Source organism: Amborella trichopoda, chromosome 13, assembly GCF_054954075.1.
Source record: "Amborella trichopoda isolate Santa Cruz 75 chromosome 13, AtrichopodaSantaCruz75HAP2 v2.0, whole genome shotgun sequence".
NCBI classification, from domain to species: domain Eukaryota; kingdom Viridiplantae; phylum Streptophyta; class Magnoliopsida; order Amborellales; family Amborellaceae; genus Amborella; species Amborella trichopoda.
In genome coordinates, this window is record NC_142348.1 from 44295944 (window position 1) to 44323119 (window position 27176).

Genomic DNA, 27176 nt, shown 5'->3' on the forward strand with positions numbered 1-27176 from the left:
GAAGTGGCAATGGTTTGTAAACCCTCACTTCTGATCTTCTTGGTTCAGGAAAAATATGGGAGAGAGCATGAGAGTTCCCATGGTTCAAGAAGTGGCTGCAAGGGGTGAAGAGATCCCCCAACGCTATCATTGTAAGGAAGACAAGCCTTCCACCTTCTGTCAAGCACAAAATGTTCCCACAATTGACATGGATCTCCTCCTCTCATCCTCACCAATGCCACCCATGAATTGGGAAGAAGCAAGAAATCAAGAGAAGGAAAAGCTCAAAGATGCCCTACAAAATTGGGGCTTCTTTCAGGTCAGTAGCTCTACAACTACTCCTTTTTCTTTTTGGACCCGGTTTCTATGCGGCCGAGCCTTGCATAGGTACAAATGCAGGCCTTTTGGTAAATTTATTTTTGAGATGGATTTTAAGACTTAATTTTTAAAAACATGCAATCTCGAACATGGAGATCCTGAATATGATAAATAAATAAATTTTAAAAACTCTCTCTCTCTCTCTCTTTGAAGAAAAATGATACTCAAAGAAGTTCGTAAGGCTCTGTATACGGAAGTTGTTCATTGGCACTTTGGGGGTTCAAGGGAGAGACATGGGAGCTCTTTCGAGGGGTTCGGATCATGTGTCAACACTTGGTGGATACAGCCACATATCAGATATTTCTAGAAATACATAGAGCACTTCTATGGAATGTCTAATATCGTGTCAGACTTGTTCCGTTCTCTTGAATTTGGCATTTCTTTGTTTAGAAATGTCGTTCTTAAATGAATAACATTTTATTTTGAAAATAAAAACTATTTTAGAATAATAAAAGCACTTTAAAAATAAATTTATTTTTATTTTCAATTGAGGATCATATAATTTTAGATGAATATATTAGGACCCTATTCAATAGTCACGCAATAAAGGTTGTTACATTTTGAATTAATAATTAATTAATAGCTTTTAGCTTCTTTTTTAAATGAATAATATATTATTTTCAAAATAAAAATTATTTTAGAATAATAAAAGTAGTTTAGAATAAAAATAAAATTATTTTTATTTTCAATTGAAGGTAATATGATTTTAGATGAATAAATTAGGACCCTATTCAATAGTCACGCAATAAAGGTTGTTACTTTTTGAATTAATAATTAATTAACAGCTTTTAGCTTCTTCTTCTTTTTCATGTAGATATGACACAACCTTTTAAGTGGAGTATAAGAAACTTTCTGATTCACAAAGTAACATTTGTATTATTAATTTAATTTATATTTTTTTGCGATGTTTTATTAATGTTATGATATATAAATTGTAAAATTGGTAAATGCATATGTGAACTACAAATAAATTCTAACATATGTATATACATGTGCATGTACGTAGACACTCAAATAGTTTAGTGACATATCTTGTCCAAATGTCATTTTTTTTAGGTTTACATTTCTAACACCCGTATCCATATCACAAATAGACACACATTCATTTCTATGTCATATAGTTCCTAAGCTTTTTCAAGCGGTCGGTTAAGTCCATTTCTTAAAGTGACAGTATGATTTCTATTTTAGCCATTGTTTGTCAAGTTTGGCACTCCACCGTCATGGTTAGAAATATGCAACCCAAACCTTAAAATAATTAATTAAAAAAATATTGAAAAGAAAGAATTTTTATTTTATTTTAGTAATGGGCTATTCATGTAAATCCACTACCCTTACCACCTAGCCTTGAGCCCATTCCTGAAGAAAGAGAAATTACTCAAAATAATAACTTTATCCTATCCTTTCTCAATTCCAACTTGACTACAATATCCATAATATAGAGGAAGCTATCCCACAAATTCTTATCCATATTAAGATTCATTACCAATACTTGTTTTGAATATCATTTCATTATATTACTATACAACTACTGTTATCATTCCCCATTCCATTCTTATGCATTCCAAAAACTTATCCCAACTAATTCAAACACTGTCGCTTATCCTCCATGACTCCAGTCCTTATCATTCCCCGTTCTTATGCATTTGAAAACTTATCCCAACTAATTCAAACACTTTCGTTTATCCTCTATGACTCCTGTCCTAATCACGTAAAAGACTAATTATCCAAATCACTTTGCAACTTCTCCCAACTACCCAAAGCTTCTGTAAATACCACTTCTGACAATGAAAATTGTTTGAATTCTTTCTCTCGGCCTCTTGTTGCTGTTAGTAGAGAAATTGCTTTCTCTTCGAAAGTATCCCTAAATACTCCAATAAATTTAATAATTCTTCACTAGCGTTAATTTTATTTTGTGTCTTCAAGGTATTCAACGCCGACGACTTGGATATTCCAAGATGCAATCGCGTTCTGACGGTATACTCGTCAGGACTCGATTGCATCTTGGAATATCCAAGTTGACCGTCAAGACTCAATTGCATCTTGTAATATCCAAGTCGTCGGCGTTCAATACCTTGAAGACATCAAGAGTATCTCTTGGCTAAGAAATTGCAATTGATTACCAGTTATCCTATGGTTAAAGAACTAAAAGCCAGTAAAACTTACCTATGAAACTCGAGAATTTAGTGCTTTAGATCTCTTCAGTTTGTGTGTGGGTGAGAGAGAGACTAAATTTAAAGATACTTGCAGGCAGTAGGGCATGGGATTTCGGAGGATCTGATGGATGGCATGAGAAGAGCAATGAAGGAATTTTTCGAATTGCCGTTTCAAGAGAAGATGAAAGTTGCACCAAGCATTGAGTGTGACAAGAAGTCATGGCTTGATGGTTATGCACATGATCCCTTAGAATCTGATGAGCAAATACTTGACTGGTGTGATCGCCTCTACCTTCAAACCTTTCCGAGAAATAAAATAAAGCTCGAATTTTGGCCAGAAAAGCCAGCCACTTTCCGGTAACCTTTTAACACATTATTTCTATAGAGAGGTTAGGTGATGTTTTCCCTGAAATCATAGTTTTCCCACTCAATACATGGAATAAGTATTGATATCTGTGCTTTAAAACCCGGACCGACCTACTGAACCAGCCGTGAGCCCAACCAATGTGGATTGACGAGCTCGATTAGAACCGGCCAGTTCTCCAAGGGAAAGTTCCTTAGAAACCAAGAAAATAATTAAAAGAACAAACCTGTTGGAAACAATCTAGTCCAGGGGTCCTGAAAATCGGACTCAGTTTTAAGATGGCTCATGTGGTTCCGAGTTGGCTCACGGGTTGTTAAAACACTGCTTGGTACAAACTCAAATTTATGATATTATTGGTAATAATTTAGGTACAAAACAAACTCAATTTATGATATCATTGGTATCAATTTAGGTACAAAACTTGGAACACAATTTATAACATTATTGGTAGTAATTTAGGTGCAAACATTTCATTGTTCTTCTGAAGGACCACTCAAAGTTCATTGTTTAATGCTTCACCTTGTATCTTCATGAAACTCAAAAGTCGTTGGCTTGTGATTAACAAGAGAAGATCTGCAACTTCATAATCGTTTAGTACATTTCCAGGATATTTTTAAAATTTGATTTCAATTTAAAAGAAAAATAAAAAATTCCAAAGGATTCGATCCCAATTCAGCTTCTTCCAAGACTTTAAGCTAAAACCAGAGCAGGAATTTACTATAGTGATCTCAGGGGACCAAATGGGACATATGGTAACACTGAGGATGATTTTTGTGACATGAAATACTTCAGTTTATTTTTTATCGACCTTGTAATTAATTTAAAGAAAATACATGTATTTTTTAGTATTGACTTGAAACTTTATATTGATGCTTGTCAAGATTTACAAGTTTGTAACAATGCACCAACTATTTGTTGATATTGCTCATGATATCGCTAATCTCGTCCAAAAATGGGATCAGCCTCTACAGGATTTCTAACTCTTTCACCAGTTGATTGCTTGAACCCTAGACCTGTTGTCCATTAAACAGATGATCCAAAGTTGATATGGAGCATTTTTGAGCTCCTAATCTTTTCTTTCAAATCATCCCAAAGATGAATAAAGACCCAAAATGGGAATATTGATGTGGAGCACTTTTCATATCCAAAATCCTTTGCTTTTTTTTCTTTCTTTTTTTTCCGGATTAAGTTAGAGACTAGGTCTGGCAATGGGCTGGGTGGCCAATTCCAGCCCGGTTGGCCTGGGCCAGTTCTATGGGGACAAGGGTCAGCCCAGGGCCAGGGCAAGCCAGGCCTATCAAAGACCAATAAAGATGACATGGAGACTACCAGTGTTTGTTGGACTAAATATCCTGCAGGACCACCAAATATTACCTTTTTTATTCAAATATAAACAAGAAAAAGTTTCTCTTAGTACGAGGCTCTAAACAATCAAATTAGGGTGCGCTTCAAAAATTTCACTAGAAGAGGTTGTTTTGATGTTAAAAAATCCTCAAATTGATCATCTCGACCTCAAGAAGCATGGACATGAGAAAAAAAATGGATTTCAAGTTTTGGAAATAATGCATCTTGTAATGCATTTTTTGACCGTTAGTTTTAAGATTTTTCGAGTTTTTATAGATCTACTTGATCTACACTATTTTTTAAGCTTTAAATTTTATAAATAAAGATAAAAATATATTTTGAGGCTATCACAAAGATTTCCAGTATTGAAACCACATTTCTCGATATTATTTGAAGATGCACTTTACTTTGATTGTTTGATTGTTTAGAGCCTCAGCTTTATACAAACTACACCCTATAAACAATGGACATAATTATCTATGTGTTTACAGGGAAGTCTTGGATGAATTGTCATTGAAAATGAAAGAGTTTGCGGACAAGACACTTACTCTATTGGGAGAGATGGCAGGGTTAAAAGACAAGTATTTCAATGATCACTTTGATGATGATGCAACATTATATGCACGCTTCAATTACTATCCTCCATGCTCAAAACCAGGCCAAACCCTAGGACAGAGGTCCCACTCAGACAATAGTGGGATCACAGTCCTCATTCAAGACCCCCATGTCCAAGGCATCCAGGTCCTCAGAGATGGGACATGGCATCAGATAAAAACCCTTCCTTATGCTCTCCTCATTAACATTGGAGATCAGCTTGAGGTACGGAAACATTAATGTTATATATTATTTGAAATCATACAATAATTGCATATAGCCGATTCCAAATAGTTGAGAAAATACACTGATGATGATGAGGAGAGTACCATAACTTCACAAACTACGGTGATACTAAAATATATGCATTATCACTTTCCAATGAAATAGTACACAGGTGATAACCGATAAGAGAGAGTGAGGCCCACCTAAACTCAAATGGCAGATTCACTCTCTCTTTCCACTACCGTCCATCATTTCATTGGATGGTCATGATTCATGACTTGTTATGGAGCGAGGCTTGTTCCAACAAACATGCCATAAATAGCAAAGAAACAATGCTGCCAAAATAGGTAAAGTGTATATGATTGTCTTTAGAGAACTAGCCCAAAGGGGTCGCATTTACCACAACATGATGTCCAGAGAGTTATGTTCTCACCCAATCTCAAATTAGTGTTTAGAAGAATAAATAAATTATAAGACTATTTATCTTTGCATGATCACGTTCACGTATCACCCCTAACTGTTAGATGTGAAATCCGAGGCTTATGATTATATCACAAATTTTGAAAAAACATTTTTCATACTGGACACGCACTTAGTCATATAATTTCACATCTAACAGTTAAGAATAATTGCGATATTTTTGTACCAAAGGTAAAAATGCATACTCTTTCTTATCTTTATGTAAAAGACACGGTTTCTATGCTGCTAGCCTGTATATTGTAGAAATTCAGGCTTGGCAATAAATATATTTTTTAAAAAAATAGTTTGATCCTAATTTTTAGAGAATATATTATTTTTAACATAGAAATCATGAATATGAAAAAAAAAAGAAATAGAAACTAAAAATAATAATTATATTAAGAAAATATTTGGACCGTTAGTTACAATTGTTTTTAGATGGACCACCTATTTGCATCTATTTTTAAGATGAATACTTGATACTTCTGGACCGCATAGTGTAGAAATACAGTCCAACCTGCATAAAACAATTTTCCTTATGTAAAAAGATTGTATACAAAAAAACTATATATCTTTTGTACACATAAGTCACAATCATTCTTATCCCTTAAATTTCAAAATAAGTGATTGTAAAACCAACGCTAAATAGACACAAAGTTCCAAAAAAAATAAAAAATCTCGGACTTCGTGACTCACTCCAAACCATCCAACTTCGTAACTCACACCAAACCATCCAATTTGACATATATTGAATGAAAATGATTATACCTCCATATACAAAAGATAAATGGTTAGACAATCTCTTATGTAAAATCCTAAACCAAATCTTTAGGTTGTAGCCCTAGCATCCATGGTCATGAAGCCAAAATACTCAAGTTATTGTGTTGTTTATTATATTATTAGTTTTGTTGTGTTATTTATTAGTAACTCATTTTGGCCACACTACTGCTCTCAAATTGACTCATTCATTAATAGAGAAGAGTGGTAGTCAGGCTATAGACTTATTCATGAGTATCTCTTTTTCTCTCCCCTGTTTGCTCTTCCCTGTTCTCTACCTAGTTTAGGCGTTATTTGGTTCATCACTTATTCATAAGGATCTCATGCTTGCTTGAAAATTGAGAACTTCTCTCCCTAATCTACTTCAGAAAAAAAAAAACATGCTCTGCCAATCGTGAATAATAAAATAAAAGAAAAAACAAGAACAAGACGGAGGGTGGGCACTAGCCCTAGCCAAGCCCTCGGGCCACAGTTTGTTACCCAGGCCCGATATTATTAAGGCCGGGCCACGCCGCCCATTGCCAGCCCTAAACATAGTTGATCCTCTATTGGCCAAAATAAGTTTCCTTGAAGCATTTTCCATTTACTGCAGTTGTTTACCATTGGCACAGGTGATGAGCAACGGGATTATTAGGAGTGCGGTGCATCGGGTCATTGTAAATAAGGAGAAGCCCAGGATGACAATGGCTATGTTCTATTCCATGGCACCCAACAAAGAATTGGGTCCTGCTGAGGAATTGGCAGGCAAGAAAGAAAGCCCAGCAGTTTACCAGAAGATACTAATCAACGACTATTTTAATGTGTTTTTGGATTGTTGGACCAAAAAGAAAAGGGCTATAGACACTCTCAAGATCTAGTAATCCTCTGCTAAGTTTGATATGATATTAGACATCACTGTATCAAAGTGCATCTGTGCATCAGATAAAACAGTATTTGGTGGATTACTTGGACACATCTACATTTGCTAAATGTGAACATCTATGTTACTCAATGCCAAATTTCTCAGTTGAACTCTTTTTAAGTCAAAACGTGAGAATTTGATTTCTGAAATTTGTGACAATTTCGGCAAGATTTACTAGTTAAATTAATTATTCACACTCCTACGCTTGCCAAATCCACGGCATGGTGCTATTGCAGCATAAGAGAGATTGTTTTTCTCAATTTACCAGACCTGCAATATGTTCACTGGTGTACTGATAAATAAATAAAACATTATCTAGAGACCTAAAAATGAGACTTAGAGAAATGACAAAAATGCGGCCGATCACTCTCTAGATATCGATCGCACACATTTTCTAAATATTAAAAATAACAAAAATAAAATATCACAAATGGAATAAATAAACCTCTGGTCACTGGAAAAGTTCGCGGAGTTCGAGGGGTACCGCAGGTCTCCACGAGGTTCCATCTGGACCGTCCATCAAAGTGATCCCCAAAACCGCGAGTTCTTTCCTAATTGCATCTGACCTCTCGTACTCCATGTTCTTCCTTGCTAAACTCCTTTCCTCTATCTTCTCCAACACCCGATCTTCACTCAACCCTGCCCTCTTCAGTGCCTTCTCCCTAAGCTCCATCAATACCTGCAGAAGAAAAAGGAAAAAGGAAAATGGAATGTGCATGAAACAATCAGCCAGCTTCAAATTAAACAATTGCAAGACGGAAACTGGAAAGGAAAGCCGAAAAAAACGGAAAAACCCAACAAAGTAAGAATTTGAAGCCTAGAATCACCACATAACCAATAACATTTGACCCAGTGTCATATTTGTGGTTTAAGGGCAAGTCTGGACCAAAGCCCAAGGTGCATTTGTATTATTACAATTCGGAAAAGAAGTTAGAACAAGTTTTCCTTTATCCTGTTTAGATGCTATCTGGGGATATTTTTCACACAACCAGAGTTACAAAGGGGACAGAGACAAACATACTGTGGAAGAGTTCCTGCAGAAGCAAGTTACAAATACACTAAATTTCTTGTTTAGTTGTCCTTCCACACACACCTTAGAATTACTGAGGTAACTAGTCGACTTAGTGAAACAATTTTGTAGCAAGATATAAGATTTTGAGTGCCAGGGATAATAAAATGAAATTGAGTTGTATGTAATTTAGAATATTAGAGCTACATTGGTCAAATCTCAGGAACACTATTGTTTAAAGATAATTTTGAATAGTATGAAAACAGAGGCAGTACAAGGATGCGACGAATTTTCAAAAAAAAGGGACGTTTAAGAGAATATGGAGGGCATAAGATCTCTCACCAAACTACAGTAGAGCTGAGAATTTTCAACTTTCCCAAGAGCAGGTTTACTGTAAATAATAGTACTGTAAAAGTATAGATGTCTCATGAAAGAGCAGCAATGGCCGAAAAGGAGTGTCGACCACTATTTTGAGAGACAAGAGAGAGAGAGAGAGAAACCTTGGAGTAACTTGATAGTGGCACCAACCCAAGAACAGCCAGAACACCCCTGACTTCCTTCTCCAATGCCACAAGAGACACGAATCGAGATGGCTTCTTTTTACCCTGCATAAGTGAGAATAGACCAAGACTATCAAACTACTCATGCAACATAAAACAACAAACTTTTTTATTCTTCTTCATTTGGTAGGTGAATCTAGCGAAACCATAATAATTATTTCCCTTTTATTAATGAATGCTTATCCTCAAAGAAAGAAGGAACCATACTTTGCGCGTGTACAAGAGGTCATTTATAGTTTTCAAAGGCTCCGAGAGTGCAGCCAAAACTACAGAAGTATGGAGGTCGTCAGACATGGAGGTATTAAAAGCGCTAAGGAATTGCTCTATACAGTTCTCAACATCAAGTGGGACACGCTCCTTGAGATTGCCATCACTGATTTGAGATAAGATATCTTGACAGTCACAAAGAGTCTGCAAGAAATAAAGTCAGGTCATACATTCTGGAACCTCAATGCCATTTCATACTCTTCCTCCCTTCCCTCCCTCCCTCCCTCCCTCCCTCACTAACTCATATGTGCATGTTAGATAGATAGATGAATAGAGAGACAGAGAGATAGGCTGGAGGGTTATTATACCTGATAGATGTAAAAGAGACGGTCAGATGAACTTTCAAGCTGCGCAGTTGAGTAATTGATGGGAGACCTATAATGAGTGCCCATCAAGAAAAGCCTCAAAGCCAAGGGATGATACCAGTCAATAACCTACACAATCAGAATTTGTAAAAAGCTTCTAAGCAAACAGAAGCTCTATTTAAATGATACCATGAAAAACTAAGAAAACTTAAGCTGACCCAAATTCAATACTTTACCTCCCTAATCGTGAAAAAATTCCCCAGGGACTTGGACATTTTCTCAGAGTCTACGGTAACAAACCCATTATGAATCCAGTAGCCTATGTTACTCTCTGTACAAGCTGCACAACTCTGGGCAATCTCGTTCTCATGATGGGGGAAAACAAGGTCCATCCCTCCTCCATGGATATCAAAAGAGTGGCCTAGATAAGCAGCACTCATTGCACTGCACTCAATATGCCACCCTGGTCTTCCAGGTCCCCAAGGGCTCTCCCAGTACGGCTCCCCAGGCTTTGCAGACTGCCATCACAAGTCCAATTAGTAGTACCTTCCTACCTCCACTCCTCCCTCCCTCTCAATTAAGAACATTTTCTAAATTGAATAGCAATCAATACCCAAGCCTCGAAAAGAAAAAGTTTTAACATGCTTCACTTTTACTCACCTTCCACAATGCAAAGTCAGCAGGGTTTGCTTTCCTTGAATCCACAGCAACACGCTCACCAGCCCGATTATCTTCCACTTTCCGTCCAGATAAGCGACCATAATTGGGGAACTTGTCTATACAGAAGTATACATCTCCATCAACCGTATATGCACAACCATTATCAAGAATCTGTCAAAAAATGGTCCTATTAAGAATTCATGTAAAGGATGACCAACTCCACTGTGCAAACAAAAGACAGGATCGCCCAAAGGTTATCTTGATGGTGCAGTATTATATACTTATCACATTCACCTAGAGTTTAGTTCTATGAAAACTATGAGGTTCTTCATCATGATGTTGCACAGTATAGTCAACATAAAATGAGTCTATGGTACCACAAAGGAGTATTCACTTGCACATGGTGCATGTTCACATTTGTCTGTGTGACTGTGTTTTGTGTGTGCGTGTGCGTGTGTGTGAACCTGTACCCGCTGCTATGTCTAATACTTGTATAGATGAAAATGGCGAGTTCTACTCTCTTCTTCACAAGAATCAGATTTCTGCAATAGATGTCATTATGGATGACAGTTTGAGTTTGATGGTGGTGGATACAACATAATGATGGCATCAATATAAACAAAAAATAAACAATACAATATAATAATGGTTTCATCAATAACTATCTGACAATTAAGGAACAAGTCTACCCCATCATTACACAGACGAAAGTCTCCAGAAGAATGAATTCCAAAAAATTTGCCTTGAATAAGTCTACATTTCTACATAACTAATAACCATCAAGAGTAAATGATTACCTGCTTAATCATGTCAATAATCTGGCTCATGTGATCAGATACACGGGGCTCAACAGTAGGCGGAAGGCATTGAAGATGAGCCATATCAACATGGAATTCCTCACAGAATCGTTTGCTTAAACTTAAAGGGTCCTCCCTCAACTCATTTGCTCTGGTTATTATCTACAGAAGCCCAAAAGTCCATATCTCAGGTTGCCTGTCATAGAAGACATACGTAAAGGAAGAAATTGTGATAACAGTGAGAACAAAAACACAAATAAACCTAATAACTAGAGTTTCAATAATATAGCAAATAGGGCAAATTATAGCACAAACTAGGAAGTAGAAATAGACCATGTACCCAGAACATTTCGATTGTTTACAAAGAAAACTTATATATAACAAAAGACACAATAATAGAAATTCAAGATGATACAAATGTAAAATGTCAAGTCCCAAACAACAGTTTTAGAGAAACTTCATGATAAGAATTAGCACTCCCGCTCTGCAAACAAGGCCAAGAAGTTAAAATTGCCACTTTTTAGGCTCGTCCTAGATGTTCTAAAGGACAAATCTGCTCGATGTGAAGAGTGATTCAGGTGTATTGACCTTACTCCTGTCTTGACCTAGCCTCTCCTTTTGCACTGAAAGGCCAGAACATGCTTGTTCATGAAAATCTTGAAAGTTACAATGACTGGTTCACCTGAGGAACCCAGATAAGATCCATTATTGCAAGTTTTGGATCAAAATTCTTTTAGAAATATGGCAATTTCATGTGAGTGCAATTATATCATCATATGACATTGCTAGAGTAACACTTGGCGTAGGAATCACTAGTGAAGAGATTAATCCATGTGCATATTTCTAAATTTTTGGCATTATCGATTAAGAGTATTTTTCCAGGCACTGTTGCATACCAATGTTTTCAGTTACCAGTTATTTATAATGGACAAGGAAAGAAGCATACTCATGCATGTTACAAATCTGAAAGAACCCAACTCCTCCCCTTACTGGTCCTCCTCATAAAGCCATATAGTTGCTTAATTATCTTTATTTTCTTAAATGTTCAGGGCCCTGTGGAAACTACATCTCGCGTTGCGCTATAATGATATGTACAATGTGTTTACACATACAAACTTAGCCTATAACATGTCCACAAATTTTTGTATTATCCATTTTAATTAACTTGCAGTCACAGAACAAAACACCAATTTGATTCTGCACAAATACACTACGATTTAAGGAACGAATATTTATTGGGAAATTTTCCAGACTACCTAAGGCCTCGTGGGAGACTCAAGAATAACCATAAAAAACATAATCCATATAACCCTCAACAAAATTGCACACAAGAATAAACACAAACATGCTACTAGAAAACCTCATATTTCTTCAAGGGTGTGCTATGTGTTTTTGGGGTCGAAGCCATTTTACAATTGTTTATCTTAACAAACACATGCTCAAGTCCTTTGCAACTGTTAGTCTCAAATATAATTATCGCTAGCCAAAGACCACATTCCTAGTGTCTTCATGCATTTGATGTATAAATTCAAGCCTCCATGGTTCATATACCCTTTACTCCTGCTTAGATTCTTCTCGTAACTAAGTCCCTCACTTCATAAAGTCTCTCATATCAATGATCCCAGATATTCATTCAAAGAGGCATCCCAAATCTTGCTCCACCATAACACATGTTTCAATTGCATTTTTAGAGTTAAAATCCAAAACCCATTTTCCTTACTCCTTAGTGAAGCTCAAATCGTAATCTCGATATGTCCCCAGCCGTATATCGAAATCCTTCTTCAGGGTGAACAGAAAGGGTAACCATCTTCCTAAAAGAAAAACTAGGCAAAGCAAACTACTCATCATCTCCACAAATCCAGACCATTATCCAATGTGCCATTGCCCTTAAAAGTGAAGACTTCAGACAAGTACCCCATCTCATCTATCCAATCTCATTTTCTACTTCCACCTTTTCTTCATTTTCTCACCTTGTCCTTCCTTTTCCTTTGATCTCCCCTTGGGTTTCCAACTTCCAACTTTAGCTTCCTTTTTTTTTTTGTTTAATGAAATTCAAACCTTAGCTCTTCCTTCTCCATCTACCTACAACTTGCTCCCAAATCAATCTACAAAGATTTTTTTCTTTGGATGCTACAAGGGACTTGATGTAACTCTCCTTCTTGATTATTATCTATTCTGTAAAAAACATAGCTCCCAAAACTCACACAAAAACAGTTGAAGAAACACAACAAATCATTGGGTACAAGAAACACGAATACCAAGACTAAGTTGCCATTAGTCCATTAGAGAACAAGAACATACAATCAAAAGTATATCTTATTACATCCCAAAGAGCTTTCCAATATAATGTTGCAAAACAGATGTGAATGTACCATAACAATGACGAAAAAAATAAAAACAAACATGAATTGCTAATTACACAGTTGAATCAATAATGTTTCTTAACATTAACCTTCATGGGAACTTGATATTAAAAGGAAAAAAAAAGGGGGGTGAAGCAAAGTCAATGGATATACCTTGTCATCAACATCTGTGAAATTACGCACATAATTGACTTCATATTTCAGATGTTGCAAATATCTGATTGATTTCCAGACAACACCAAATGAAGAAACAATTAACACAATAATAGACACCATTGTAACAAGTAACAAGCAATATATGACCCATCAAAAATTAATCTTGAAAACTTAAAGAACATATTTTTAATTACTTGCATAAGCTATAGAAATATAGAAATATAAGGGCCAATACTTACATAGAAGAAGCATTACACCAAATAATTCATGAGTAAAGGACATCAAAGCTCACATGGAGAGAGAGAGAGAGAGAGAGAGAGAGAGTTATTTCTCGAACCTACCTGTAAAGGACATCAAAGCTCACATAGACACGAGCATGGCCAATGTGACTAAAATCATAAGCAGTGACTCCACAAACATACATGCCCACTTTTCCAGGGGTCTTGGGACTGAAAGCCTCTTTTTGCTTGCTCATGGTATTGAACAAATGGAACCCAATATTGGGTATCTCACCATCACCACAGCGAACCTTCTCAGCATCAGTTGAGAGGTTTTTGCAGAAACCCATGATGGGTTTCTTTGCATATTGGGTTCTGGTAAGCCGCCATGGCCGGCAACCAATTGAGGGCAAGAAAAATGCAGAATTAGGAGAGAGAAGAGGGGGTAAACGTTGGCAACACTTCACCAAAGTCGCCATTGCTTTGAGATATTAGCGTTGCATCTGGCAATTGCTCATTTTTGCAGTGAGTGCTGCTTCCTGTCCCTAGCTTTCTTATAACCCATGCACACCGCAGGTGAGTGACCTTTATTTCGCGAATGAGGATTTAAGGGGAGAGTTTATTTAGGGTTTCAACCATAAACGGTAGAATTAAGGTGCACCTCAAAAATCATCGGAAATCCATCAAAAAAAATGTTGTTCGATGTGTATGCATGAAAATAAAAATTAGAAAAACTTTAGGGCTCAAAAATAATACATATTACAAAACATATTATCAAGGCAGCCTATTTTTGAAATTTTTGTGTTTATAAATGTGAATTATTATTAGAGTTTAAAATTTTATTACTTGGCATCTTAGGAATTTTTTACGTCAAAATTATATCTTCTAATCAAATTTAGTAATATATACAATGAGACCATTTCACTATTGATACAAAAAACCCACATTCATTATTGACATTTAAATATGAAATCGAACGGTTGAGGATGTATCATTGATTAGGAACATAGTCTAAAATAAAATTTCATGAATGTTAGGAGTCACTCAAACCATTAGATTTCATATCCAATGGCTAAAAAAAAGATAGTGAGTTTCTTGTACAAAAAGTAAATGATCTCACAATATATTATCCTCATAAAATTTGAATCTGTGTATTACTTTGACTGTTTAACGTTGCAACCTCATGCAAACCATCCCACTCTAAAAGAGTGCTACTTCTCCATTGATGGTTAGATTTTTTTCTTTTTTCTTTTTTCTTTTTTTTTTTTTTTTTTTTTTTTTTTGATGAATGTGTAGCCTCACTTATTTAAATGAGTTATCTCTCCAAAATCTATTTTAAAGATGGATTTTGTATCTAAAATTTTAAAAATTAAAAATCTAAACTATAATGAGTACGACTCCAAAAAAAAGTTCAGATTTAAAAAAAAAAAAAAAAGTAAAAGTGAGATTTTTCATATAATTTTAACCGCTTTAATTTTGATCCTGTTAAGGGCAACGATCGGTTGACAACATTCTACAAGATGGATGTTGAGTGCGTCAGCAGATGCTGTTGTACAAGTGCGCCCCCTAGACACCAATTACCATTCCAATTTTTAAACCTCTGTAATCTAATCCCGTCAAACGCCCACGAGTAATTAAAATTTTTCAAAAAATCTCTTTTATATGTATAAAGGAATGTTTTAAAACCTGGATCGGTGGCACTTCACCCACAAATCCATATCAGAACATTGGATCAATGATCTAAAGGACAGTCATCGATTTAAAAATAGTAAAAATAAAATAAAAATCAAAATCAAAGTAAAAGTTTACCGGATGAAGGTTTAGAAGGACATAAAAAAATATTAGATAAACTTGAAATATATATATGTGTGTGTGGAGGGGGTGGAGAGATATATATGATCTCTAATTGCATACATCTAAAAGGGTCCGACCTTATTTATAGAAGTAAGGTTACGATTTTTTATAATTTCATGTTAGTTAAATGGTGTAATATTTGACGGAGTCCTATAAAATGGTGGAAAAAAAGTAGCACTTCCTTTAAAATAGTATTAATTTTACACTATCCAAATAAGATAGATATTGTACATTAATAAAATCAGGTAACTTTGCCACCTTCCTAAGAGTGCAACTTTTATAGTCTTGTTCCATATTTTTATTAGGGGGTAAAGACAATTTTTTTGCTTAATAAGTGTTTTGATGTGAGTGTGTGTAATGAGGGTTGATTCCAATTATGGTCCGTTCATTTAAAATTAGAAAAAATTGAAGCAGAATAGATAATCGGATATGGGCTTGGAAGCGGTTCAACTGTTCTAACAGGGTAAGTCCCGGGCGGTCAAAAAAATATTAAAAACATAAAAAATAAAATAAAAATAAAAAACTAAAAAACGTAAAAATATTTTTAAAGAATGATTAAACAAAGCACATCCAAATGAAATTGAAAATTAATGAAAAAAAATGATTTTAAAAAATTGATTTGTGCTGATAGGTATTTTTTAAATATTTTTTTTTAAAAAAATATAAAAATAAATATTAATGGCCAAAACAATTTTCAATATTTATCATGTACATTACAAACAAAATCCCATATTTTTTAAAATATCCTGTCGATCACCAAAACGGACCGAAATCAAAATCAACCACCAATGAGCTGTCACCGGTTAGACCGCCCGGATTTTCCTTCAACGTTTAAAACGACACGTTCCACATACTTGCACAGGTGATGAATCCAATACGTTTGCATGAATCCAAATGTGATCCACTTGTAGATGTTTCTCAAACCCATGCGGACGCTATGGGCATCATTGCATGGCGATGTAAGTCTAGGTTAGGGCCCAGATCTAAACATTGGACTTGAGTCGAGTTAGGGCTCAAATCTTGGACTTGAACACTATTTGGGTCTTGATTTAAATCCGATAATATTTTTTGGGTTCTAATATATGATATATATTTAAATATAGTTAAATACATAAATATCTTAAATATAATTAAATATATAAATATATATTTAATTATATTTAAATACATAAATATTTTAAATATGTAGCTTTTTACAAAGAAATAATACACAAGACGATAATATTAAAATGCCGAAAAACATAATATTTTAAGGAAGAAAATAAAGTGGTTTTGTTTCAATACCCGTGACTCATAATACAAAAAAATTAAAACAAAGGGAAAACGACCCTTTTGACCTAGCTTTCGCTTTCCCCTACTCTCTAAAATTCTTTATACCACCAACCTCAAAATTAATTTTTTTCTTTTACGTTTACCCCCTTGAGTAAGAAGGTTGTTTCTTTTAAGGAAATACCTATCTCTAAATATACAATTTTTTTTTTTTTATGTTTCGGTCCCTACTAAAACCAGTACAGCACAATGTGTGTTGAATTGACTTCATTATAACAATGAAACCAATCCGGCACAATGTGGGGCACACCGATTCCTGGTCCCTCTTAAAATCGGACTGAACTTCACAATCTGGTCTAGCACGCATTGTGCTGAACCGGCTTCATTAACCTTTATGCTGGACAGGCATCAGCATGGAAAAAAAAAAAAGTATTTCAATAGGGAATTTTAGTAAAAAAAAAGTTACTTTTTTTATTTGGACGGTGGATGCCAAAATATTAGTGTTGGGGTTGGTGATGTGATTTAAAAAGTATTGGAGGGGCAATTTAAAGCTTGAAAAATTATGTAGATCGAGCAACTATAAATACTTAAATTTATGAAAATGAACAGTCTAGATAAGCATTACAAGATGGATTATTTTTAGGGTGACAATCAAAGTGAAGCGCAACTTCAAATAGCATCGAGAAATATAGTTTCAATATTGAAAATCTTTGTGATAATCCTAAATATATTTTCATCTTTAATTATAAAATTTGAAGCTTCAAAAATAGTGTAGATCAAGCAGATCTATGAAAACTTGAAAATTGACAATAAAAAAATGCCTTACAAGATGCACTATTTCCAACTTAAAATCTATTTTTTTCTCATATACATGCATCTTGATGTCGAGATGATCATTTTGAGGGTATTTCGGCATCAAAACAACCTCTTCTAGTAAAATTTTTAAAATGCGTTCTAATTTGATTATTTAGAGCCTCGGCTCTATATAAATCTTTCCTTATTTTTAAGACTAGATATCCTCTTTTTTTTTCTTTTCTTTTTTTTTGTATTCATATATCTCAAACAACCTTTCAAGTGGATTTTTTATGTAAAGCTTACTTATAAAACTTTATATAAACATTTCCCTTCTTTATTCGTGTAGTTTTTTTGATTGGGTAGGTTAAATCATATGTCACTTGCAAAAGTTCAAGATAAACATCATCATTTTACTAGATTACAGCTTTACCTCATGTGTTAAATTTCACATTACATGGCACTTGACATAACATCTTCCAAGGAGTCATGTATGTCCATGACCCGACATACCGTAGGATGGACCTTGCACGTGAAGGTTCTCATATTTCCAAAAAAATGGTTTCCTAGAGAATTTTCAAAGAGTCGTATCTTCAAATAGTTGGCACCGTCATCTAAAGTTTTAAATCCCAATCATGAATCACTGATCTTCATAAGATTAAGTAGGGCTAATCTGAATCATCAATCGCTGATCTTGATAAGATTAAGTAGGAATTGACCCGGTTCATCTAAACTGGTAGGAAACACAGTTTTGTCAAAGATCCGGGTGATTCTGAATAGAATCGATGATCCAGATCAGAGAACTGGGCCATTCTATCCTAGCTTTATTTCCTTTTATATTTTTCATTTTAAAATATCTTATCGCTTGATCCATATCAATACAGTGAAGAATTATATAGGGACTTATGGCCTCACTAATGATATGGCCTTTAATAGAACGGAATTGCGGACCATGATTCGTTTAAACGATCCCAATTAGTAGGAAAAAGACGTTGACGATGACGATGATGATGATCACCCGATCCAGATCAATATAATGGAGTGCAGATATACTGCTTGACTCCATGTTTTAAAACGGCCTCATCGACTGTGTAATTTACTACATAGGATTAGCATTTCAACCGCTAGATATATTTTCCATGAATCTATCAAATTTACATAGCCTCATCGACTATGTAAATTTATGGGGGTATTTTGATCAATTTATATTTTGAAAATTATTTTGTTTATATTTTTATTAGGTGCGTCTCACTATATATATATATATATATATATATATATAGAAAAAAAATGGTATTAACCCACTAGCTCATATGAACATATACGCTCAACGTCCCAGATTGAATATGGGACGATCTGAAGAACACGAATGTCCGGTAGTGTTTGAATTTAAGTTTTTTTTTTTTTACAAATCCAAACCACTTCATATTTTAGGTGTCTGTTCATAAAAAATAGGTGAATCATCAAAAATATCAAAAAAATATTTTACATGAAATAAAATTACCAAAATACCCCCGAAAAGTTTTAGGGGTATTTTGGTCATTTTATTTTTTATAAAGATTTTTTTTTTTATTAGGTGGGCCTTGATGAGAAGAAAACATACCTAAAATTTCAAGTAATTTGAATTCGTAGAAAAATAAATAAAATTCAAACACTACCGGACATTCGTGATCATCAGATCGGCCCAGATTCAATCTAGGCCGTTGGACTCATTTATTCATAAGCTAGTGGGCTAATCACATCTTTTCTATATATATATATATATATATATATATATATATATAAGATACTACAAATTGCCTATAAGCGAAAATGAAGAGTGATTTGGCCTACCCTCATCACCATCCAAACTTCTTCGCACGATCACAGTTGTCTATTAACGTTTCAATTTTAATTTTTAATCAAAATGATTTGAAATTTAGAGCGTGTACACATCTTAGTGAGGCGCATCTAATAAAAATATGAAAAAATTAATTCATAAAATACAAATTGATCAAAATACACCGGGTATTTAGATCAATTTCTATTTTAAGAATTATTTTTTTTATATTTTTATTAAGTGCGTCTCACTAAGATGTACACACGCTCAAAATTTCAAGTAATTTAAACTTGTAGAAAAAAATAAAAAATGAAATACTATTGTGCAACTGTGACCATGCGATGAAGTTTTGATGATGATGAAATTAGACGAAATTACTATTCACTTTTGCCTATAGGCATTGGGAAGAGTTTATATATATATATATATATATGTGTGTGTGTGTGTGTGTGTGTGTGTGTGTGTGTGTGTGTGTGTGTGGAGGGGGGGGGGGGGGGGGGGGGGGAGAGTTTATATAAGGTTTCAACCTTAAAATGTAGAATTACAGATGCATTTAAAAAATACATCAAAAAAGGTTGTTTTAACGTTGAAAAACCCTCTAATTGATCATCTCAACATCGCAATGTATGAATATGAAAGAAAATAGATTTTGAGCACCAAAAACAGTGCATCTTGCAACACATTATCTGGACCGTCCAATTTTAAGATTTTCAGACATTTATAGATCCACTTGATTTTAACCATTTTTGGACTTTAAAATTTTATAATTAGATATGAAAATAGATTTTGAGATAATCCTAAGAATATTTTATACTAAAATTACATATTATGATAAAATTTGGAGGTGCACCTTATTTGCACTGTTTAAAATTACAACCTTATAGAAACCACACCCTGCATATATATAGTAGTTATTGCATGTAACGGTTGTATCGTAGTATAATGCAACCACACTTCTAGAAAACTATATTTGTGGCATTTGTATGACCCAAAAATTTGCACACACACTTTCTTTATCTCAATAATCAATCTAAAAAAATAAAAAAAAACTAATTTCACCCTTTATATGGTCAAAATAAGTCCCATCCAACAATGAATCTAGACCGTCCATGTGATGAATTTCAAGATCTAGCTTTTATGAATTCAAAAATCATTTTGTTCTTTTTAAATATTGTTAATCTAATGATAATAAAATTTTCTAAAAATGTTTGAAATATAAATTCATTCTAAAGTCTAGATCTAAGCATTTTACCAAAATGGACGGCCTATGTTAAGTGAGCTAAAAAAATACTTTCTAGATTGTGTTAGCAAAATTTTATTTTTTGTAATTGTTCATTAGAATGAAAGAGTGTATCTTTCAAATTTGCATCAAACAAATGGCCTTAATATAGTTTTTGAAGATTGTTGCATCATATTACTATACAGTCGTTGCATGAAATCAATGCCCATATACATATGAAAAAAATTATACAAGGTTGATAGAAAAAAAAAATCGCTCATCTCGACATCAAGATATATGAATACAAAAAAAATAAAAAATATTTCAAATCTTAAAAATGATACATCTTGCAAAACATTATCTAGATCGTTTATTTTCAAGATTGTCATGTGTTTATAGATCGGGTACTATTTTTAGAGTTTAACATTTTATATTTAGATATAGAAATAGATTCTTCGGCCATCTCAAAAAATTTCGATGCCAAAATTGAATCTTATGACTGTGTTTGAAGGTGTGCCTTACTTTGATTGTTTTAGGTATTTCATGCTATGGTCCATTGTGGCCTTACAATTTGAAATGGAAAGAGTTGGGGACCTTTTCAAATAGAAAGCAAAATACTATTAGTGAAGTTTTAATAGAGGGGTTCGACAAACCATCCACACTGATCGACAAAATGGAATTGCCTAAACTATGCTAGACCACGCCACCAGCGTTTTACTGAATTAATCATTGCTTATTGTGAAAGGAAAGTGTATATTGTGTATCGGGTTAATATAAAAAATATATATTGCAATTAGTATTTATGGGAAAGGTTGATATAGTATATGTACTTTATTATAAGATTAGATATGGTTTAGGTATCTATGATTTAGTTTTTATTATTGTCATTTGTAATCTGTCTATAAAAGACAAGTTTGTACATTCATATGAAAAAGGGACACAAGGAGTCTCTTCAGAGAAACCTGAAACTCTTCACATGGTATCAGAGTTAGATTCATCTTAGTTGTTTTTATTCATCATCCCTGAAGCATTATCGCCAATTTTTAAGACGAGTATGTTGCTCACCCAGTCGGTGCAACTTCTATCGAGTTGTGTTTCGACTCTCTGATCTATACTCTCTGCTGAGTAGTGTTTCGACTCTCTAATCTATCCTCTCTGCCGAGCCATGTTTCGACTCTCTGATTTGTCTCTCTGCTGAGTCGTGTTTCGACCCTCTGATCTGTCTCTATGCTGAATCGTGTTTCGACTCTTTGATCTGTTTGATCTTTTCCAAGAGTTCTTGAAGCCATATGTTCTCAAGGCTTGTTGATTAGCCGCAGTTTTCGGTACTTATTGATCAAGCAATCTGAGTATGCACCTAAAGATCCAACTGCTCGTTTCTGCAATTAGTATTCAAACTCCAGCTACTCTCTCTCGAATCTTGAATTTGAGGGGAAGTATGAAAGGAAAGTGTATATTGTGTATCAGGTTCATATATAAAGTATATATTGCAATTAGTATTTATGGGAATGGTTGATATAGTATTTGTATTTTATTTAAGATTATACATGGTTTAGGTATCTATGATTTAGTTTCTATTATTGTCATTTGTAATTTGTCTATAAAAGACAAGTTTGTACATTCATATGAAAAGTAGACGCAAGGAGTCTCTTCAGATAAACCTGAGACTCTTCACACTCATCTCTCATATGATTCTCACTCTCCTTCCCTCTCTCTATCTCTCTGTATGAGTAATTGGAACTCTCTTATTAACTTTAGAATTAGGTAGAATTAGGTTGAAAGCTAAGTGATCAGGGTGTTAGGGCACCACAACCTGACGTCTTGAATCCAATTCATACTATCAGTTGGAATCCCTTCCCCGTTGAGTGAAAAAAAAAGAGATCTCGACTGACCTCCGACCTTGGAAAAATACTGGACCCAAACAGCCCATGGTTCAGGTCAAACCGTGGGCCATATAATTTCATTTTCCTCCAAGTGTGGACATGTGAATGTGAATGGAATCTGTATCTCTCTCCCCAAAACAAACAAGAATATAAGGAATATTCGGACTAGCTATGATATAAGAACAAAATACATGAAATCTCACTTTCTTAGGCGTGGGTTACTTGAATTGTCAATTGAGTTTCACAACGGAATAAAGAGGGCCCGCAAGAAAGCAACACGAATAACTTTTTTCTCACAACCAAACAGACATTTGCTCGTGACTAAAATTTATATTATTGGAGAAAAATAAACATATTCTTCTAAGATAAAAATAAACATAATTATATCATCTCGACCTCGAGATGTATAGACATGAGAAAAAATAGGTTTGAAGTCTTGAAAATGGTCCAGCTGGTAAAGTATTTTTGGATGCTCGATCTTTATTATTTTTGAAGCTGTAAACGTTATAATTAGATATGAAAATAAAGTTTCAAGCTATTTGAAATATTTTCAATAATGAAAAACAAATTCTAACACCATTTAAAGGTGCGTCTTGCTTTGATTGTTTGGGGCCTCAACTTTATACAAACCACACTTTTCTTTTTTGTGTAAAGAGATCACAAGTACTTCAAATGTAAAATCCAACCAAATTAGATGATTGGAGCTTGTTATTTTTCATGCAAGGTGAACGATACAATCCAAAGCCGTTAGATTTCACATCAAATGCAAAACAAGAATGATTGAGACATTTTTTTAACCAAAAAATAAAGAGATTTATTGTGTATTTTCCCTTAAATTAACATTAACTAGTAAATGGCCATGTGTAATGGGCAAGAGAATAAATAAACAATCTACCCAAAAAATTAAGGAAAAAATCTACCCAAAAAAGAGAAGAAATAAACAAAAATATCTCATCAAAAAGTGAAGCTTATCCATGCAGAACTTAGGAGGGGATGAGATGCTTCCTTTTCCTTTCCATTAGAAAAGGGAAAAGATGCTAGATGCCCCTACCCCTCTTTCAAGAATCACAATAACTAAAGAAGGAAAAGAATAACTTTTTTTTTTTGAAGGGGTGTGGTTTTTATGAGGCCGAGGCCCTAAATAATTAAAGTAAGGTCCCTCTTCAAATAGTACCGAAATATGTTGTTTTAGTATCATAAATTTTTATGTTCGTCTAAAAATTTATCTTCATCTCAAATTATCATAAACAATATCTTCTAGTGAATTTTGGAGTTAGGCTTAATTTGATTGTTAAGGGCCTCACCCTCATATAAACTTTTACAAGTGATTATTGCAACCTTGATTGATGTTATGCCTATGGTGGTTTTAGTCTTGTGAAAAGTTTCTAGCTAAGAGTAGCTAGCCACAAAACATCAAGGAAAATAAATTGTTGTAGAGAGAGAGAGAGTGGCCATGTCATCTTCATCGTATGTAAAATCGAACGGTATCTCAACTCTACGCTGTTTTGATTTTGATCCAATCGTGGGATACTAACAAGCTTATGCTCTCTCTCTCTCTCTCCTCTATCTACTTCCCATTGGAGAGAAGCAGTATTTCAAAACTCGGATAAGTGGGGCAAGATCGTTCACCTATAAATTTGTGTCGGATCTTTAGATCGACAATCCAAATCGGTGATTCATAAAATATTAAAAAAATAAAATAAAATAAAATTGAAATAGAGATTTATAGGGATAAAAAAAAAATTAGATAAGCTTGAAAAAAAGGAGAAAAAAAATATATAAGGGGTTTGTTAAGGGAATTGTGTTAAGACCCATGCGATCTTAGAACCAGTTTAATCCTCGTTATTCCCATCAAGATTGACAATCCGAGTTGGAAATCGCCGGTTTTATAATACTAGAGAGATGTTCATTGTTCGAGAGCAATGTTCTAAAGATTCGGTTCGAGATTGGAGGGCATCTAGGCCGGTTCCATTTTGGAATCAAAACTTGGCCCTGATGTTTTAATCATCAAACAAACATGCTATAGATGGTGAAGCAGATGAATATATAGCTTTTTTGTTTTTCTCAATTTATTTAATTTTCTGCTACCTCAATGATTTGGCCAATCCGAAATTGGCCGATCAGTCTGATCCGGAACCATACAGTGGAGGACAGACCCAACAGCTGATTCCGAGATCTAAGACGTGCTCAAGACCATGTGTACAGAGTGGCCTATAGAATTTTTTTTGCAACCCCTTAGCTATAATAAAATAAATGATTACAGCTCCAAACCTAAAAAATAAGCATACTCCATCTCACACTTAGTTGGGAAGTCACTCACAAAAAGCAACAACCCATCTCTATTTAATTAGAGGAGATCATGAGGAGATTGCAACCGGTTTGTTAGAGGAGGTCATCCAAGGCGTTGCAACCAACGATGAGAGCCAAGTCCCAACTCTTCACCAAAATATGGGCTAAGTCCCAACACTAGACCCTTCTATTTCTCCACCAAATTATTCGCCAAGTCCCTACCCGTTCTTCTCTTCTCCACCAATGGACGAGCTAAGTCCTAAATCGGACTAAAAAAATGAACAACTAGCCGGACTGGCAGGTCACAGCCCGTCCAAAAAGTACTAAAAAAAACATTTAAAACATCATTAAACAAAACCTATCCAAATGGAGTTGAAAAGTAGTGGAAAAAATCGATTTGTGTAAAATTAATTAAAAAAGAAAATGTAAAAAAAAAGAGTATTTAGGCAAAATCATTTTTCATGATAAAAAATATTCAAAAATACATTACAAACAAATCCTTTATTTTTTGAGATTTTGTATTATTTTTTATTTTTTTTCAAAAATACCAATCACACCACCAAAACTACATTTATTTTTTGAGATTTTGTATTATTTTTTTATTTTTTTTTCAAAAATACCAATCAGACCACCAAAACTGGATCGGCCAGTACCCTGTTCCAACTTGACTAGGCGCTTCTGAGTTGGACCGGCTGAGTTTGCAAACAACAGTACAAGCGTAACCCCAAAAATAAAGAAGGCAACAGGCTGGGCCAATCGTGGCCATAGCCCAACCCTTATACCTACTAGGTCGGGCCAGGCCCATTTATTAGGGTCAAGCCAATCCAAAACTATATACAAAAAAGCAAAAAATAAGGAAAAATATGGCCAAGCCGAGGCCATACTACACCGGCATTAGCCTTAACCTAGCCCTCGGGCTAAAGTTCAAGCCCTACTAGCTTATAGCCCACCAAACCTAACCCTAATCCCCCCCTCTCCACAAAGGGCAACCGGCAAAAGGGAAGCACAAAAGCTAGAGAAAACAAAAAGCGTGTTATCCATTGGGAGGGGGTGCACACCATTCAATAAACGATTTGCCGGAACCACCCAATGAAGTTATATCATACTACGTCACCCGCTTCCGAGGCCGTTTCAAAGACCTGCCTCAAATCCGCGTCCAGATAATACCAAGACAACGCAATTTACAAACAAAAAGCAAGAAATGGTTACAGAATTCGATGGTTTTAAATGAATATTGACTAGATTGCCCTTGGTGGATAGAGAGTTCCTGGTTGGTTGAGAAAGGATAGAGTGGAGGAACCAAAAATATAAAAAATATTTAGAGAGAGAAAATTATAGAAGCTTATTGTAAAAAAAAGCCATATAAAGTTCCAAAATCCCAAATAAAGCATAATTTGTTAAAACAAGGTCCGACACGAGAGAACAACGATTTGAAAACAACTCCGTCATGGATCCCTGGCTCTAAATCATATCCTATCTAAATGAAGATTCTAGAGTCAGAATGTAGTAGATGCATAACTAAAAATATTCTTTTTAAAAAAAATCCTAAAAAACTGATTTTGGAGTTCCTTAAACAAAAAAAATTATCTGATTGGTCTTGATCCAACTTGAATGATTCCAAATTAATCGACTTTTTTAGTTGCTGAAAACAACTTGATGTTTCCTTCTTCTAATCTTTCCTCTTACCACCAACATAGCAACTCTCTATCTGTCTCTCTTTCTTTTTTTTCGAGAAACAACGACATTTCATTACTCATTCGACACTAGTTACAACATCTCTAAGTCAACAGACCCTTATAAAGAAAAAACGAAAAAAGAAATTAAAACTACATCTAAAACGACTATTCGATCAACCATAAGAGATTCAACTGAAACCACTATTATGGCCAACTCTCTCGCTATATATTTATATTATAAGAAAATATATAACAAGATTATTTATTTTTGGTACAAGGTGGTCGGAATTAATTTTGACCATTAAAAGTAAAATTACATGGATGCATTTATTTCAATGTCCAAGCTGAAAGTTTAAAAGAAAAACTTTTTAACTTTACAATACATCCAAGCTATCGAATTTTACATGAGATGATTGTAAATAATTGTGACTTCCTTGTGTAACAAATAGTTGGTCTCATTATATACAACCCCAAATTTTATAGCTTATTGTTCCATACGCTAGGAGAAAAAAATGGAAGATAGGATACACCCGCCATTTAAAACATAACAAGGACAGAAAATTATTTCATTTTCACCTAATCCTATTTCGGGGCATATTTCCGCACTAACCCCCAAGAAAAAAAAAAAAAAAAACTAAAACTCCCGGACACGAAAATTCGTTCAAATACACACTATATCACGAGAATATGCTCCTTATTGCTCCCTTCAAATACAGTGGGGCCCCGGCCTCTCTCTCGCTCTATCGGTTACCTTCTCTTTCTCTCCAAACTCTCTGATAAGACTCATCTCTCTCTCCTTATTTCTCTCTCTTTCTCCATGAAAACAGCGCTTCTATATATACCTTCCCCATAACTTCTCTCGAATC

General features: G+C 34.5%; 2 protein-coding genes across 5 annotated transcripts; one reads left to right on the forward strand and one right to left on the reverse strand.

The window, feature by feature from the left end:
* On the forward strand, positions 1–7301 carry LOC18442571 (codeine O-demethylase). Its single transcript, XM_006852786.4, has 4 exons — positions 1–298; positions 2605–2867; positions 4710–5037; positions 6885–7301. Exons 1-4 carry the CDS (start codon positions 56–58, stop codon positions 7128–7130), a joined length of 1080 nt encoding a protein of 359 aa, XP_006852848.3. The 5' UTR covers positions 1–55; the 3' UTR covers positions 7131–7301.
* Positions 7302–7379: 78 nt separating this feature from the next.
* LOC18442573 (Cysteinyl-tRNA synthetase, class Ia family protein) lies at positions 7380–14250 on the reverse strand. Of its 4 annotated transcripts, none has more exons than XM_006852788.4 (9): positions 13633–14250; positions 13289–13352; positions 10773–10934; positions 9976–10146; positions 9552–9833; positions 9319–9444; positions 8951–9154; positions 8684–8788; positions 7380–7853 (listed from the first exon to the last, which is right to left on the reverse strand). In XM_006852788.4, the coding sequence occupies exons 1-9, from the start codon at positions 13986–13988 to the stop codon at positions 7626–7628; spliced, it is 1698 nt and encodes a 565-aa protein (XP_006852850.4). In that variant the 5' UTR covers positions 13989–14250; the 3' UTR covers positions 7380–7625. The 4 variants fall into 4 exon arrangements, with proteins under 4 accessions (XP_006852850.4, XP_088711896.1, XP_088711894.1 ...); XM_088855770.1 differs by lacking the exon at positions 13633–14250 and adding an exon at positions 13563–13579 and having other exon boundaries at positions 13289–13354; XM_088855768.1 differs by lacking the exon at positions 13633–14250 and having other exon boundaries at positions 10773–10968.
* Positions 14251–27176: the final 12926 nt, after the last annotated feature.

Excerpts from the sequence above, each read along its gene's own strand:
- LOC18442571 (XM_006852786.4), top strand. The coding sequence starts at position 56 with ATGGGAGAGAGCATGAGAGTTCCCATGGTTCAAGAAGTGGCTGCAAGG. Across the intron at positions 299-2,604 it reads AAAATTGGGGCTTCTTTCAG|GCAGTAGGGCATGGGATTTC; the intron begins GTCAGTAGCTCT and ends AGATACTTGCAG. Across the intron at positions 5,038-6,884 it reads ACATTGGAGATCAGCTTGAG|GTGATGAGCAACGGGATTAT; the intron begins GTACGGAAACAT and ends CCATTGGCACAG.
- LOC18442573 (XM_006852788.4), bottom strand. The coding sequence starts at position 13,988 with ATGGCGACTTTGGTGAAGTGTTGCCAACGTTTACCCCCTCTTCTCTCT. Across the intron at positions 9,445-9,551 it reads ATTTTTTCACGATTAGGGAG|GTTATTGACTGGTATCATCC; the intron begins GTAAAGTATTGA and ends CTGATTGTGTAG. Across the intron at positions 7,854-8,683 it reads CACTATCAAGTTACTCCAAG|GTATTGATGGAGCTTAGGGA; the intron begins GTTTCTCTCTCT and ends TTTCTTCTGCAG.